Genomic DNA, 17,949 nt, shown 5'->3' with positions numbered 1-17,949 from the left:
CTATCCCAAAGTACTAAAGAGTTTTCGACAGAAATTCTCAGGACACTAAAATTACTCTGACCATTATATGCTCCTGTGGCAAAAAGAAATCCGCTTTCATTGATAGCTGCAGAAGTCACTTCAATATTGAAGCCATGAGAGTCTAAAATCTGGTATACTTGGAGCCCCGTCTCGAGTTCCCATACCTATGGGAAATAACAAAAATATCAAATAATCCATTTGAATAAGCCCTTCAATTCTTATTAGAATTTTACCATATTCAAAAATGGAACTCTGTACATCTAACACATTTCCTAGCTCTCTGCCTTGAATGTTGGTTTGATCAAAGAAAGTTCTAAAAGATAAAGTGCATTTAATAGTTGCTGTGCTCTCCTGGACTGCAAATGTAGGGGCTGAGACAGCCGGGGACTCTATTTCAGGCAGACTCTGGCTGTGGAAGAAGTGGTCAGTATGTACTGTAAGCCTGAAGCAAGGTTAGAAATGGATCAATTACAAGCGCAGCAGACAAAGGAAAAACGAATTGGATTTATTCGCAGGTGACACTCATCCTAATTAGCCAGGGATCATGGGACAGGATCTGTGGTTAATAGCATGGGATCTGAGAGAAGAACCCTGAGGAAAGAGCTCACTAATCTTTCCTGGGAATGTTCTAAATAGGGACATGGGCCCAGTGAGAGAGAGAATGGGAGAGAGAAACACAGAAAGAAAGGAGAGAGAAGCTGACTTCAGAGGAGGCCATCTGTGTAATTGGATGGGTGTAATAAAAAAATCTAGAGACATGTAAAGACTCAACACTCATCGTGATCTCTCCCTGGAAACACAGTAGAGGATTTAGACCTGCAGATTTTCTGACTGAGTCTCTCTTTCTTCATGGAGTTGCCATGTTCAGATGTAAATTGCACTGCCAGTTAGTAACAGCACTGAACTGACAACACAGAATGCTTGCACCCTAGGAATTGTGGCAGAGAGGACAGCAAATACAAAGTGCCAGGGGTGAGAAGGTCCATCCTTCCTCCAGGGAACGGAAAGAAAGCCCCTGCAGCTGGGTGAGAGGGGAGCGTGGAGGAGATGGTGCTGATGAGATAGTCTGGGGGCCAGACAATGCAGGACCACTTGCTGGGAAGTGGTAGAGCTGGGACTTGAGTGAAGTCCGCCTGGCCCTAGAGTCCGTGCTTTTAACCTCGGGGTGTCCCTGGTTATAGACAGGGTTCTTAAGGGAGAAAGAGGAATATGGGTCATTGTATGAATGGGTCTCAGGGGTAACCCATCTCTCCTGGCCTGCAGTGTGACCCTTCTCCAAACAATCTGTCATGGAAACTCACCTTGATGTATTCCTTGCCACTCTTTTCTCCCACACAGGGATGACATTTTCCCCGTAAGAGGTGACTGCACGAAATACTGATTGCAGGAAAGCAGGGTAGGTTTTAGCTTTCGTTCTCCTCTACTTACTCTCTCTTTAGTCATTACCAGAAATGTGCTAATACAATGAGCTCAGGTGATTAGAGAAAATCTCCAGCAAACAATCACAGAAGTCAGAGACTGAGAGGTCATTTGAAGGGTCCCCAGAGGAGTGCTGTCTGCTAGTCCCTATGTCTCCTTTCAGAGAGTGTGCATGAAATGAAGGGGCAAACACCTAAAGCAAACACCTCCAGTCATCACTGCCAGATGACTTCAACGGCCGTAATGACAGACACAGTTAGCGTGGCCAGGAGCCCTGGCTTCTAGGAAATGCTGTGATGGCCATGTTACAGGAAAGGGATCCTGAGCCAGATTCCAAGAGAGGGTTCTTGGATCTCATGCAAGAAAGAATTCAGAGCAAGTCCATGGAGTAAAGTGAAAGCAAGTTTATTAGGAGAGTAAAAGAATAAAGAATGGCTGCTCCATAAACAACGCCTTAGGGCTGCTGGTTGCCCATTTTTATGGTTATTTCTTGATGATATGCTAAACAAGGGGTGAATTATACATGCCTCCCCTTTTTAGACTGTATAAGGTAACTTCCTGACATTACCATGGCACTTGTAAACTGTCATGGCGCTGGCAGGAGTGTAGCAGTGAGGATGCCCAGAGGTCACTCTCGTCGCCATCTTGATTTTGGTGGGATTTGGCCAGCTTCCTTACTGCAACCTGTTTTATCAGCAAGGTCTTTTTGACCTGCATCTTGTGCCAACCTCCTATCTCTTTCTGTGACTTAGAATGCCTAACCATCTGGGAATGCAGCCCAGTAGGTCTCAGCCTCATTTTACCCAGCCTCATTCAAGATGGAGTTGCTCTGGTTCACATGCCTCTGGCAGCTGGGCTGGAGGAATGCAGCAGAAAGGGCATGGGTGCTTACAACCGAAAAACTTGGGTTCATATTCCAGCCCTCGTGCTTATGATCCCAGCTATGTTGCTTGATCTTTCTGAGCCCTCATTTCCTCATCTTTAAAAATGAAACTCTTTATCTGTCCACAGACAACCGTTGTGAAGATTAAATAAGACCACATACTTAAGGCTCTTGGCACATATTCTGAATCTACAAGGGTTACGGTAAACACCTATAAATTTATTCCCCTTCCTTCTTAACATAAATCCTCTTCCCGTATTCAGTTAAAAAAATTAAAATGCAAACTAGTTCTGTCTTCTTAATATATTTCCTCTAAAATTCCTGTTTTGATTGTGAAAACTACCCATGTTTATTCAATTGAGCATGTGGCTTGAGAGCAAGCAGTTTGAACTGGCTTAATTAAAACGCTTGTTTTTCACATACTCATGAAAGCTTCAAAATCACTCTAATGTATGGTCTTATCATATGCGCTGCTACATTTGCTTCAACATGCAATGATTTATTTTAAGAAGAGAAAATTGTATCCACATTGCCTTTTTCCTGTTTGAAAAGCCAATATGTACTTACCCTAATTATGGATTCAGAGCAGATAGTGAGTACTTGGTGAAAATATTTGTTGTAAAGCATGACATTGATTTCTCGTTCATGAGTGTGAGGAATCTGTTTTGTATCTTGTATCATCTTAGTCAAAGGATACATGTCCATAACACTAGATCCTGGAACAGAAGTAAGAATCTCATAAATACCCAATATTAGAAGTTTTGAATCACAAAGGTTTTCAGTCAAGCAGTTGGGTTTGGAAACAGTCAAACAGTGGGATTAATAATATCAATTAACGCCTAGGAAACTTAACGAGGTGAGAATATTTTCATTTATTCTAGAACATTTTTGACAGATAAAGTACATATGATTCAGCCGCAGCAAAGCATTCATTTTGGACTGGATTACTTTTCAAGTGCAGGCCATTTGGACTTCATTGATAGCCTTTTTAGTGAACCTCATTTTCCTGTATTTCATAGTCCACTTCTTTCCTTCTTTATTGTGCCTGCAGCATGCCTCTCCATCTGTTGCACAGCAATAAATGTGATGACCAGCTTTCTGCTGAAGGTTAGCTTCCACTTGGTGGTGGTAATTTATTGTTAGAGAGCCCCTTTCAACCAACAAATTGATAAAGCACTCTATAAACATGGTCTTACTAAATGTAATGAATGAGAATGATCACAAGCCAGGGTTTGCAACATCATTATGAAATAAGATTAATTTCCAAATCACCACTATAAAGGAGAAGTAGATAAGGAGCAGGTATTCTTTACTTGCATTTTTCTAAGTATGATTTAAGTATCAAAATTAACTAATTGTGTGCTCTGTTTTAGTGTAACGTCTAGAAATATAAATAGGAATCTCAGCCGGGCATGCTGGCGGGTGCCTGTAATCCCAGCTACCTGGGAGGCGGAGGCAGAATTGCTTGAACGCAGGAGGTGGAGGTTGCAGTGAGCCGAGATCACGCCATTGTACTCCAACCTGGGCAACGGAGTGAGACTCTGTCTCAAAAAAATAAAAACAAAAAATAAATAAGAATCTTGGAGCATTCCTGTGGCTCAAGCAAAAGTGAAACTTCTTCCCTCTTTTATCGATGCAAAGATTAAGTTAATAAGGCCGACTTTGCATTGAGTTTCTCAAGTTTCTTCAAAGAATTCTCAACTTTCGGAGAAGTTTCAACAGGAGTTGCTAAACACTCTCTGAAGTGTTTAATTTTAAGATAAAATGTGTTCATGTGTAAATAAGGACTGAGATGGTTCGTCTGGTTCTATTTCTCTGTTCAGATACCTTAACATGGAAATGTGAGCAGAATATGGTAACCAGATACTCAAATCATACTTGGATATTTTGGTTAATCCTTTTCGTTATAGTGACAGTAACTGACTTTATTCAGAATTGACGTCAATAAATCTTGGTATGTTTATGGAAAACTAACAATCTTCTACTTTTTGGCTAGTTACACTACTACTACAGAAATGATGCAGTGCCGAGAAAGAATGTGGAGTCAAGAGTTAGAAGCTCTGAGATTGAATCTCAGCTCGATGTTGTCACCTTGTGTCCTGCCCTTAGTCAGCTGGGCTGTTTGAGATTCAGTCTCACCATTTATAAAATAGCAAAAATAGTTACCACTTCATGTGGTGGCTGTGCAGATCAAAGGAAAAAATATATGACCATAATGGCAGTTGTCTTAATAAAAGCAATGATAACAGTGACAGTAGCAATAACATATTCTACAAAGCATTTCTAGCACGCGGTGCTGCTGTGATTAGGATTTAGAGGACTAATGTCTGCTTCATTTGAATAAAAGAATGAATTAAAATCCTGGAGATATGCTTCACGTAATTCCGATGTCAAGTTCATGGTTGCAGTCGGTGTCTGGAATTTTGATGATTAAGCAATACACAGAGCTTTATATTTTTGCAAACAGAGGTGCTGTGAGAATGATATAAAATTGGGAAGAAATCTTGATTTTTCTGTCTTCTTTTTCTTCTTTGTGTTACTAGTTGAGTCCTTGGTTACTATGATGATAAATGGGATGAAAATGCTGAGCCTAGTAATCAAACATGCAAACTGGGGCACCAAGAGAGAAAATTGGCTTATAGTCATGAGCACGTTCCTTTTAGAGGAGCTAAAACAGAGAAGAGGTGTTTACAACTAAAACTAAGTCCTGTTTTATAATGTGAAAAGTTCTTTATCGAGAATGAAGTGCTAGTTCACTCCTAATCCAGGACATAAAAACACCAAAAGTCAAAAATAATTACATTCTCCATCAGCAGAGATGGCACCAACCTCTTCCCTGCCTTAATTAATCCCACAGGAACTCAGAGCAGGTGGCCAGTGGGAAAATGCTTAGGAAATTCATTCTAGTTTTGTGTTCCAGAAGGAGGACCTGCTATTAATAGAATTCATTTTTATCCTGAAGCCTAAAGGTGTGCATGCAAAAAGTGATCCACCTAGATGTCTGCCTAGCAGGGCCCCTTGTTTCTTTAGTAAGCATGTCTTCCTAAGAGGCCACTAGAAAAGTCAGCAACAAATCTGTGGGCATCAGCACTGGGACTCTATCCTCACTCTCCAACAGTCTTCGTTGAGAGGCAAACGCTGATGAGAGGGTCAGCACTTTTCCTACTGTGTAATGACTCATTATCAGAATGGTATGGGCCCAAATTTCCACATTTCAGAAAAGGCATTGACTCAGTATGCTAGTGCAACCACTGTAAGATAGGATCATATTCGTGCTCCAGCCTCAAAACAGAGCTGGGTGTGGGAGCTGGATTTGCCCTAATAATACACATAGCAACAAGTTATATACATCCCACTTCTTTGCTTAACCCAGGCATTTCTTCCTAGGTTCAAGAACTTAGAGCAATAACCTGGTATTTTCAGGTTAGTAAAACTATCCTTTGAGAGAGGAAAGATAACTGTATAATTACTAAATAGAACTTTCTTCTTAGGTTCAAGAACTTAAAGCAATAACCTGGTATTTTCAGAAATACATTTCATTCACCCAGCCATAGAAATATATAGGAAAGAGCAGAATTCAATTAACTATCTACTCTCATGAATCGTGGTTTTATAAATTACCCTTCTGGCTTTATTTTTCTTCTAGTTAATGCTCAAGTGCTAGTTTTAAAAAGGTTAAAAATTAAGACATGAGTTTCATTTGACATTAATTGGGTACACTTACCTGTAATAAGCATGCCGTGATTGGCATCATATATCATAGAATAAATCTGCATGTCCCCTGGTCCTCCCTGGCTGTCATGGAAGACTTGTAATAGTGAAAGAGTTTGTATATCCCACACCCTGAAAACCTGGAAGAATAACAAACACAGTTCACCACTATTTATACACGCCTTTCCCAACCAAGATACTTAGGTAAAGCATTTTAAGTCTGAAATATGCTCTTATAAACTTATACCAAAGTATTATTTATATGATGAGCTTACATTTGCTAAGTTCCAATTTAGTTCTGGGTTGGATTATTGTTCATTAATAGCAGAGGAAAATAGCAGCAGTGATTAAAACTTTGCTTAAAGGTATACCTTTAGGAATTGGATTTTTCTATCATTACTCTTTAAGAACCTGGGCTGGGCACAGTGGCTCACACCTGTAATCCCAGCACTTTGGGAGGCCAAGGTGGGTGGATCACGAGGTCAAGAGATTGAGACCATCCTGACCAGCATGCTGAAACCCCATCTCTACTAAAAATACAAAAATTAGCTCAGTGTGGTGGTGGGCAACTGTAGTCCCAGCTACTCCAGAGGCTGAGGCAGGAGAATCGCTTGAACCTGGGAGGCAGAGGTTGCAGTGAGCCAAGATTATACCATTGCACTACATCCTAGGTGAAAGAGCGAGACTTCATCTCAAAAAAAAAAAAAAGAATGTGGAGGAATAATAAAAGATCATGACTTAGATTTGAATTAAAGTCACATTTCTCTTTGTATTATGGATGAGAAAATAGGAAGAAGACATATTTTAAGTGGAAGCATTCAAACTGCTCTCTCATGACATATGAAGATGGGAACATCTTCCTAAGTGAAGTTACTAAAAACCTCCCTCTCCACTTGCCCAAAGGCATAAGAATTATAGAAAGCAGCTTTCAGGGATGGTATAGACATACTAAGAATATGAGAATATAAGTTATTAACACTATCTTCTGAGGGAGGGAAGATAACTCTATAATTACTCAAATAGAACTTGAGTTAATATCAGAGAATAGAAAGAACAATGAAGCACAGAGTCAGCAAAACTAGGTTAAGTTTGTGATCTGAAAGAACTGGTCTTAGCATTCTTTACTATTCTGTTTTTTTTAGCAAGTTAGTGTTACTGAATTTCAGAGATAAGTGTTGATTAATCAATAATTACATTTCTTCAGTTGTAGAAGCTGGCGGGGGGGGGAAATTACATTTTCTAGCTATACATCAGCCCTTAAATAATATTTTCATGTTATAGTAAATGTATTAACCTATTAAATTGGAGTATTTGTTGAGTAAATGGGTGACCATTAACAGAACCATATATAAAACTTTAGTAAGTAGTTAACACAGTTACTAACTTGAGGCATTTATAATTGAGTTAATTATAAGTTAATTAGGTTCAAATCTTCACTATTGCTAAGGCAGGTTAGTCCTCATATGTAGGAACTCAAAGTTGGCTAGGTCCCGTGACTTGGAGAACATGGGTGAGGAGCTTTTGCTCAAATGTAAACCTTCCGTAGGCTAGTATTACTTGGAACTTGTGCCGTTGAGATTTATTTTATTTGTTCTAGTGAAAATGCCAATTTTTAAAAGACTAGCTAGAGCATTGAGCCTTTTCAGTCTTTTGTATCATAGAGTAAGCAAGTATAATGGACTATATGAATTTCAATACAGAGCACAGAATGAGAGACAAGTGGAGGAAGAGACAAAAAAGTGGATTCAAGGAGTTCACCAAAGCAATGTGTCTCTACGCAAACTTTTTTATTTTATTGCCTTGGCTAAGGTCTGTTCATGGCTGGCAGTCTTTCTGCTGTATGCATATACACTCTGAATTGTAGTTGACAAAAAGAACAAGGGCCTAGGCAAAAGAGGATTAGGGCTTCAATTCTCGTTCATCACATAAACTTCTTGAGTCTCAGTGTTCTTGTTTCTTGAGTGGCCATGATGACATCAGCACCATTCGCCTCATTTAATCGATGTGATTATGTTTTGAAATCTGTGATGTTCTCTATAGAGTTATTATATTTGCTTTTGTCTTCTTTGTCTTCTTCAGTGTTCAGTTCTTCAGGTCTTTATTGTGTGTTTTAGGGAAGTGGCAGTTGCTGGGCTGTGGGAGGCAGAAAATCTTTCTGCGTCATTCTGCTCCTACCCTCTAGGTTTCTCTGCTGCCCCCCTCCCTATATGCCTTCTTTGCTACTGTCACACCAAAGTGTTTTGCATTTCCAAAAAGCTTCTTTCTTATTCTGGTCTCTGTGCATTCACAGGAACTCTTCCTTTCATCTGCAATTTCCTCTCAAAAGCCTTCTCTATCTAGCTAACTCCTACTCTTTTTTTTTAACTCTTCCATAAAGAGAACTAAAGAGTTCAGGTCAGAATAGTGCTAAAAATTTTTGCTTTGATGAACTATTTCTTCTCCAAACATATAGAAAATATATATTTAAAAAAGTAAAAAGAAACAGCAGGGCTTCAAAGCAAGATATATCTCTCTCTGGATCCAAACCAGAGAGAAGCATAAAGCAATGAATGGGCTGAGCCCTGAGACCTGGGTGCTTGGTCTGGAGCAGGCAGTGACAGCTGAGCAGCTTCTGCAGAAGACAGGACCAGAAGACCTCCATGCCTGGGCTCCATGGCAGAGATAGCAGCAGGTCTTCCAATTCAGAAAAGCAACAGGCTGTGCTCTGTCCTTATCTGGATGTGTAATTTTTTTCAAAGATATGAGACCAATGAGGGTGGGGCACATCACTTTCTGACCAGGAAGTAAACAAGGTAACCTCTGGCTCAGGGACTAGAGCTATTTATGATCTGGGACCTAAAGGGCCAGGTAGAGGAGAGTGTAGATTGGAAGGAATGAGCATAGACACACACACACATACACACATGCACACATGCACACAGAAAGAGAGAGATAGGCTGGGTGCAGTGGCTCACACCTGTAATCCTGGCCCTTTGGGAGGCCAAGGAGGGCAGATTACTTGTGGTCAGGAATTCAAGACCAGCCTGGCCAACCTGGTAAAACTCTCTTTCTACTAAAAATATAAAAATTAGCTGAGCATGGTGGTGCATGCCTGTAATCCCACCTACTCAGGAGGCTGAGGCAGGAGAATCGCTTGAACCCAGGAGGTAGAAGTTGCTGTGAGCCGAGATCATGCCACTGCACTCTAGACTGGGCAACAGAGTCAGACGTGGTCTCAAAAAAAAAAAAAAAAAAAAGAGGGAGAGAGAGAGACAGAGAACTAAATATTAAAAGGAGACTATTCTTTTTAGAAAAATATAGGGGAGGAGGCTATCTTCAAGAACTTCAGAGTTGGAAGAGATTTCTTAAATAAGCACGAAAAGCACAAGCCATAAAAACTTTAAAAATTAAAATTAAAAACTTCTGTTCAACCAAAGCAACAAGCACAAAGACACAAAGTGTAGTAGAAACTACTCAAATGTTCATTGGCCAAGTTAGACAAATAATATGTGCTGCATTCGTACAACAGGATTCCATCAGCAGTTAAAATAAATGAACTACAGCTACATGTAACAATATAAATAAATATCAAAATACACTGTTGAGGGAAAAACTGCAGTAGGGTATATTCATTATAATATTTATGCTATAAATATTACATAAAACATGCAAAATAAAACTACATCAGGGACACTTGCACTAATGATGTAAAAACATGATGCTGGTTAAAAATTAACAAAAACTCAAAAAAAAGAATCTTTAAACCACTTTTCATTGGACACCCTTCCAATTAGATGTTCTTTCTCTGGATACCTATAATGTAACCATGTGCTGCTTAAGGACAGGGATATGTTCTGAGAAATGTGTCCTTAGGCAATTTTGTCCTTGTGTGAACATCATAGAGTATAATTACACAAACCTCGCTGGTATAGCCTACCCTATGCCCAGGCTATATGGTATAGTTATATGATCACCATCATATATGCAGTCCATCGTTGATAGAAACATGGTTATGCAGCACATGACTGCATCTGTCTGTATTAACAGCAATTAGCAATTATTATATTGTAGAGGTTCAGTCAGGATGGTAGGAAAAATTGTAAAATAGATGCAAACCCTTTTGGAAGGCCGGAAAGTTTCTGCAAAAGCCTCGGGAAAGAATGAGCTGAAGGCGGTGGTTCTTACCCAGTGGCAATTAGGCAGGAGTAGATATAAAGGAATGTGGGAGAGTTTATCTAAAGAGCTTGTTTACTCATGTGGTCCTAAGACTGACCTTTGAACATCCATGGGCCCATGACTGCTCTCTACTCGAGGGGTCAACAACGTTATTACCCACAAATGGTATCTGCTTTAGGCCTCAGAATCTAGCCTTTAATCATTATCCACAAGTGTGCTGATTCAAAGCCTCTGTTGTTAAATCTAGACTGAATAAATGCCTGGAGTGCCACCTGTTCAGGGCCACAGTTACTAACTTTTTACCAAACCCTTCTTTGTGTCTGTGAGTGGCCGGCTGCCTAGCCCACTATTTCACTGGATATTTGTGTCTGAATGTATCTGTTCATCTGTCGCTGGGTCAGGGTCTGCTGGTTGGACCTGGCATAATATGATGACTTATTCAGTGGCCTTCTCTACTAGACTATAACTCTTCTTGGGGGAAGAACCACAGCTTATTTGATTCTTTTTTCTCCAATGTCTAATGTATTCTGTTTAGCTTGGTTGGTTAGTTGGTTTTTGGTCTTATTCTCTGTCTTGGTCAAATAGGCATTTATATGGCTTCACACTGTATAGACAATACATTTTTAATTTAATAAATCAATTAATAAATAGGATAGTCTCAGAAAACATAATCTATTTACTTTATTCTTAGTTGGTCACAGTATTTTAGTTGCTTTAGGGGAAAGAGAGTAGTGATATTTGTGAACCCTGAACATCTGAGACGAGTCTCAGTTAACTTAGAAAGTTTATTTTGCCAAGGTTGAGGACACATGCCCGTGACATAGCCTCACTCAGAAGGTCCTCACGACATGTGCCCAAGGTGGTAGGGACACAGCTTGGTTCTATATATTTTAGGAAGACATGAGATATCAATTAATGCAAGATGTACATTGGTTATGTCCAGAAAGTCAGGGCAGCTCAAGCAGGGAGGGGGCTTCCAGGTCACAGGTAGGTGAGAGACAAATGGTTGCATTTTTTAAGTTTCTGATTAGTCTTTCCAAGGGAGGCAATCAGATATGCATTTGTCTCAGGGAAAAGAGGGGTGACTTTTAATAGAATGGGAGGCAGGTTTGCCCTAAGTAGTTCCCAGATTGACTTTTCTCTTTAGCTTAGTGATTTTAGGGCCTCTAAGATTTATTTTCCTTTCTCATATTAATTAGGCTCTAGTCTTCTTTCAGCAATTCCCCTAGAGGTCGTCAGTGTTCTTTTGTTTGTTTGTTTGTTTTGTTTTTTGAGACAGTCTTGCACTGTCACCCAGGCTGGAGTGCAGTGGCGTGATCTCAGCTCACTGCAACCTCCACCTTCTAGGTTCAAGTGATTCTCCTGCCTCAGCCTCCTGAGTAGCTGGGATTACAGGCACCCACCACCATGCCTGGCTAATTTTTTGCATTTTTAGTAGAGACAGGGTTTCACTATGTTGGCCAGGCTGGTCTTGAACTCCTGACCTCATGATCAGCACCCCCTTAGCCTCCCAAAGTGCTGGGATTACAAGCGTGAGCCACCACACCTGGCCAGTTGTCAGTTTTCTTATGGTAGGTATTAGTGATACAGAGATCAAGAGGACAGAGGTGGAGTCATGTCAGCCCCATGTTTAGGAAGAAAACAGGGGCAAAACATCACAGAGGCAGGCTGAGTTGTTAAAAAAGGAAACTGAGTTGCTTTACGACAGGGATATGTCATTAAGACATGTAAAGAAAATGAAGGTGGATAGGTGACTTCTACTAAAGAGGGCAGGGCAGAATGGAATATTTGTAAGTTATAAATTAAGTATTACATACATGAATATAAACTGAAATTATTTTAAAAATTTATCTTCTAGTAGCAGTAAAAATAATAACGATAATTTTCTTTTCTTTTTTTGAGATAGAGTTTCGCTCTTGTCACCCAAGCTGGAGTGCAATGGCATGATCTTGGCTCACTGCAACATCCGCCTCCCAGGTTCAAGCAATTCTCCAGCCTCAGCTTCCGAGTAGCTGGGATTACAGGAACCTGCCACCACACCTGATTAATTTTTGTAATTTTAGTAGAGGGTTTCACCTTGTTGGCCAGGCTGGTCTCCAACTCCTGACCTTAGGTGATTTATCCACCTTAACCTCCCAAAGTGCTGGGATTACATGTGTGAGCCACTACACCTGGCCAATAAGATATTTTTCAAATAAATTGGGAATGGAATGAGATGGAAGGATTTTGTTTAACACTGGGAAAAACATTCAACTGTAAGGTTAAGTGTTTTGAGGGTAATTTGGTAACTGAAGTCACTTATCACAAAATATCAAAGAAAAAGACAAAAGAAAGACTTCTCCTGCAGCATTTTGTAAGAATTAATTAATAGGCCAGGCACAGTGACTCAAGCCTGTAATCCCAGCACTTTGGGAGGCCGAGGCAGGCAGATCATGAGGTCAAGAGATCGAGACCATACTGGCCAATATGGTGAAACCCCGTCTCTACTAAAAATACAAAAAAAAGTTTAGCTGGGTATGGTGGTGTGTGCCTGTAGTCCCAGGTACTCGGGAAGCTGAGGCAGGAGAATTGCTTGAACCTGGGAGGCGGAGGTTGCAGTGAGCCGAGATCGTGCCACTGCACTCCAGCCTGGCGCCTGGCGCCTGGCAACAGAGCAAGACGGTCTAAAAAAAAAAAAAGGATTAATTAATAAATAATGAAGTAGAAGAAGTTTAAAAATATATACATGTGTGTACCTGGAGTGAGGATTGTTTTGATTCATTGTATTTCCTGGCATTTCTTCTTGCAAACTTTATGCCAATTATTATTGTCCAAATGTATTAATAAAGTATCTTTTTTTTTTTTTTAGATGAATCTCACTCTATTGCCCAAGTTGGAATTCAGTGGACTGCTCCCAGTTCACTGCAAACTCCGGCTCCTGGGTCAAGTGATTCTTGTGCCTCAGCCTCCAGAGTAGCTGGGATTACAGGTGCCCGCCACCAGGCCCAGCTAATTTTTGTATTTTTAGTAGAGACAGGGTTTCACCATGTTGGCCAGGCTGATCTCAAACTCCTGACCTCAAGTGATCCTCCTGCCCTGGCCTCCCAAAGTGCTGGGATTACAGGTGTGAGCCATCGTGCCTGGCCAAGTATCTGTTTTTTGATGGGTGTTTATGATAGAGTGACTAGAGCAGAATGTCTGACTTATAAGAAGATGCAACACTAACAGGCCATACAAAATTCATTATACATCAAATAATTATGAAGCTCTGCCCTAGGTGTTACAGACACAAAGATTAATAGAAGTCCTATTACTGTTCTTGAGTAGATCTAGGTCTAGGCAGGAGAGTAGACAGATGACAAATAGTGATACTGCATTGTAAGAAATACCTGAATGGAAGTTTAAACATTATTCCATAATGAAAATTGTACCAGTAGAAATCTTTAGAATTATAATCACATTACCATTTAGATAGAGCAAGGGGTCTGGGGATTTCACCATTTTCTGATTGTAAAGGAAAGTCAGAATTTGGCCTGCCTTTCTAATTTTACCCAATGGCTACAAGAGGCTAATGAGATTTTTAGTCCCAATGAATCAAATCAGGGTCACTCAATTGTTTACATGATTTTACATTAAGGAGCCTGAAGACATATGAGATTATGAAACTCTTGAGTTAACACAGTACTTCAGACAAATGGTACATTTCAAAATCAGGGTATGTATAACTGTACAATACAAATGGCATACATTCAACACTGTTTAGGAAATTCAATGCTAAATGTATTTATTAAGTTCTTACACATTACTTAATAAGAAAAAAATGTATTTTTAGCACTGTATGTAGAACTAAACCTGTTAATTTTATCATCTTGCTTTCATATTTTTCCTGTGTGATAACTGGCAAATAGAAAATGAAGACATCCAGCATGTCTTTAAAATAAACTTTTTAATTGCGAAACTAATGTACCTAGTAAACAGATCCAAACAGTACCAAAAGCAAAGTCCTCCTTCCCACCTACCACTTAACTCTGGACTCCTCAATCCCACTCCTTAGGTAATAATGATTGGAAGATACCACCTCGGGGGGCAGACTATCTCAGTTGAATCCTGATTCACCTCCAATAACTAGTGCACTTGGGCAAATCTCTTAATTTCTCTGAGCCTTAGCTATCCCACTAGTAAGGAGAATAATACCAGTACCTATCTCAATCTACCACATAGGGTTGTTATGAACATTAAATGAAACATAAATGAGCTTGGTAAAGCAATATAAAGAGCTTACATCTATGTTAGGGCACATTTATGCACTTAGATTTACCTCATTTTTTTTTTTTTGAGACAAGTTCTCTTTATGTTGCCCAAGAGTGGGATTGAGGAGTCCAGAGTTAAGAGGTAGATGGGAAGGCGGACTTTGGTTTTTGTACTGTTTGAATCTGTTTACTAGGTACCTCAGTTTGGTAATTAAAAAGTTAATTTTTAAAGACATGCTGGATGTCTTCATTTTCTATTTGCCAGTTATCACAAAGGACAAATGTGAAAACAAGATGATAAAAACTCTTGAGCTCAAGTGATCCTCCCGCTTCAGCCTCGTGCATAGCTGGGACTACAGGCCTGCACCCCTGTGCCTGGCTTTACCTCATTCTTTTAATGGCTGAATAGTACTCTGTGAATGCTCCAAAGTTTATTGTAATTAGTCCCCTATTCATAGTTATTAGATTTCTTTATTTTCTTTTATTAAAGCAGTAGTGAACCTCTTTGCACATATATCTTTTTAAAGTACACTGTCTTTGTAAAGCAATATAAATATAACTGAATAAGTTCCTACAAATAGAATGTTTGTGTCAAAGGGCGTGAATATTTTGAGTTTTGAGAGATATGCCAAATTAACTTTGCCTTTTGAGAAGATTACAGGCAGTTTGGTAACTTCCTGATTTCAAGTTGCACAATCAGCTTTAATAATCAGGTTCAATTTACAGGGAAAATTGAACTTGATGTCTTTGTCATTCCTAGGTTTGGTCATCAAAGATTTGGGACAGCTATGCTTTATTTACTCAACTAGATTTTTAGCTTCTTTTGGACAAAGATTATATCAAAATATAAAGAGGCACAGAGTCTAATGCACTCTCGGGCATTTAGCAGGGGGTCATATATTGGTTGACATGTTAATTAATGCAGTAGAAAGTTGGGACTCTGCTGGGTGTGGAGGCTCACACCTGTAATCCCAGCACTTTGGGAGGCTGAGGCCGGTGGATCATCTGAGGTCGGGAGTTTGAGACCAGCATGACCAACATGGAGAAACCCTGTCTCTACTGAAAATACAAAAAAAATTAGCCCAGCATGGTGGCACATGCCTATAATCCCAGTTACTCAGGAGGCTGAGGCAGAAGAATTGCTTGAATCCAGGAGGCAGAGGTTGAGATGACCCGACGTAATGCCATTGCACTCCAGCATGGGGAACAAAAGCAAAACTCAGCCTCAAAAAAAAAGAAAAAAGAAAAGGAAAGTTGGGATTCCTAGTTATACAGCCCTGAGACACAGTTTACCAGCCAAGAAACAATGTGAGGGAACCACATTTGTGAGAGATAAAAGGTTAATGTCAATAGAATACCCAGACACTTACCTTAGGGAGGCTGTAGTGAATATGCGTATGTGTGTGTGCAAGGGGTCTGAAAGCTGGTAGAGGTGTCTAGAGAAAGTCTGGAGGATAAAATAAAGACACTGAGAAACACAATAAAAATCACAAAAGCAAGAGTCCCAAAGGGCAAAAATCACAAACAGCCAGCCTCATCTGAAGCAAATGTGCAATCATAGCTAAGAGCTCCTGGTTATGTAAGTGTGATAGCCACACTCAAAAGGAAGCCTCATGTAGGGACTGCTTCCTGTTCTTTGAGGTGTGTTTGTTCCCTTGACTCAGAAACATCCACAAGGTCTTCCTTTGAAGGTTGTTAAGGAGCTGTCCTGGGTGACAAACTAAAGAAAAAGCAAGTCCTGCACATAAGCAGAAAGTATTGCAAGTCGAGAACTGAATTCCAAAGCATGTGTCCTCGCTCCTTTTTCTTAGTTTTTAGTTTTTCTTCCCAGATGGCCACTCACATTTTATAAGTTTCCTAATACATACTATGTCTTCTTCCCAAATTTTTCCTACAGTCACTTAGGAAATTTTGAAACAAAAAAATCTTACTCTTAAGAACGTTGCAAGGCTGGGTGCAGTGGCTCACGCTTGTAATCCCAGCACTTTGGGAGGCTGAGGTGGGCAGATCATGAGGTCAGGAGTTCAAGACCAGCCTGACCAACATGTTGAAACTCTGTCTCTACTAAAAATACAAAAATTAGCCTGGGATGGTGGCCTGCACCTGTAATCCTACTTGGGAGGCTGAGGCAGGAGAATCGCTTGAACCTGGGAGGCGGAGGTTGCAGTGAGCCGAGATCGCCCTACTGCACTCCAGCCTGGGTAACAGAGCGAGACTTCATCTGAAAAAAAAAAAAAAAATGGAAAGAATGTTGCCAACAGTTGACTCAAAAGGGAATGTCTCAAGAGGCAGCATGAGGAGACAAAAGGGTAAAATACTGAAGGCAGGGAAACCAGACTCTCAATCATGGATATTTCCAGTTATCCAAAAAACAAGAAAAACAAATCTTTGAATTTACCTCATTTACAATAATCCCATACAAACAGAAAGCACAAGCGACAAGGAAAGATTTGAAAGCAAGGAAAGACTTCAAATTTTTAAAGCTTAAAGGTAATACTTTAAAGGGTTAATTTTTCTATCTCCAGGTTTATTTCAGATTTATACATTTCTCACCAGAAGGGGGAAAAAAACTACATTTTTGTCTTAGTGAAGGCTTTATGCATGGCATGATGTTTCACTTAGATTTAAAGGATAGACAGGATGGCTGGAAATGGGAGGAGAATTGTTTCAGACAAAGACAGGGATGCACAAAGCCTTTGGAGGATTTGGCAAGGCTTGGAATTTCTGAAGGCAAACAAAGCTGAAAAGTTATTCTGGTTCCAGACCCTAGGGAACCTTAAGAACAAGAAAAAAATAATTTGAACTTGATTTGTAATTCATGAGGGGCCTTTGAATCGATGTGAGAAGGCAATGACAAGTTTGTAAATGGGTTAGAGGAGAATCAACATGGCAGCACAATACCTGGATGGTTTGGGGAGAGATAGGACTACAGGTGCTTTCTAATGGGCCACCTGCAACTGGGAGCCCCTTGGTGGGTGGATCTGAACAAGGCCATGACTCTGGGAAGAGGAATGAGGTAATTTAGGGAAGACACTTTTCAGAGACTTAGAACTGACTAGCGGTAAGGCTTACAGAGACAGAAGGATCAAAGGTGACTTTGAAGTTGGATCATGGCTCACTGGGAAACAAATGATACCATTAACAGAGGAAAATCAGAAGGAAGGAAGAGAAGACTTGAAGTAGAAAATAAATTCAGTTTTAGGTAGGCAGATTTTTTTTTTTTAAGATAAAGAACTGCCTTTGAAGATATGCACACCCACAGCCTAGTCAAGCTGCCTTTTCTCAGGTTTCTACATACTACTTCCAAAGCGAAAATTTATGAAAAATAGCAACTTTTATGTTCATTTGTAATCTGTTAAAAATCATCAAAGTATGTAAATTTCTCTTCTTTACAGAAAAAAAAAAGAGAGAATCAGCCTTTTGGTCAACAGGGCTATGCTTGAGAAGGTTTCCAACCATTGCTCCTATTGGTTTTGCTGATGAAATGAGAGTAAGTGAAGATGGTATTTGTCTCTGCATTTTTCAACATTT

At 39.9% G+C, this 17,949-nt stretch overlaps 1 protein-coding gene across 1 annotated transcript in view; it reads right to left on the bottom strand.

Moving 5' to 3' along the window:
* WDR64 (WD repeat domain 64) overlaps positions 1-17,949 on the bottom strand; it is a 144,375-nt gene that overhangs the window by 60,030 nt on the left and 66,396 nt on the right. The window contains exons 11-13 of the mRNA XM_064383474.1: positions 6,048-6,174; positions 2,891-3,039; positions 62-185 (exon numbers count right to left, since the gene is read on the bottom strand). Coding sequence (XP_064239544.1) covers positions 62-185; positions 2,891-3,039; positions 6,048-6,174 — 400 coding nt within the window. The remainder of the gene's footprint in view (positions 1-61; positions 186-2,890; positions 3,040-6,047; positions 6,175-17,949) is intronic.

This window comes from Aotus nancymaae, unplaced genomic scaffold (genome assembly GCF_030222135.1).
Source record: "Aotus nancymaae isolate 86718 unplaced genomic scaffold, 86718_ANA_hifiasm-v0.15.2.pri h1tg000032l_0, whole genome shotgun sequence".
NCBI classification, from domain to species: domain Eukaryota; kingdom Metazoa; phylum Chordata; class Mammalia; order Primates; family Aotidae; genus Aotus; species Aotus nancymaae.
This window is presented reverse-complemented; position numbering and strand designations above follow the sequence as displayed.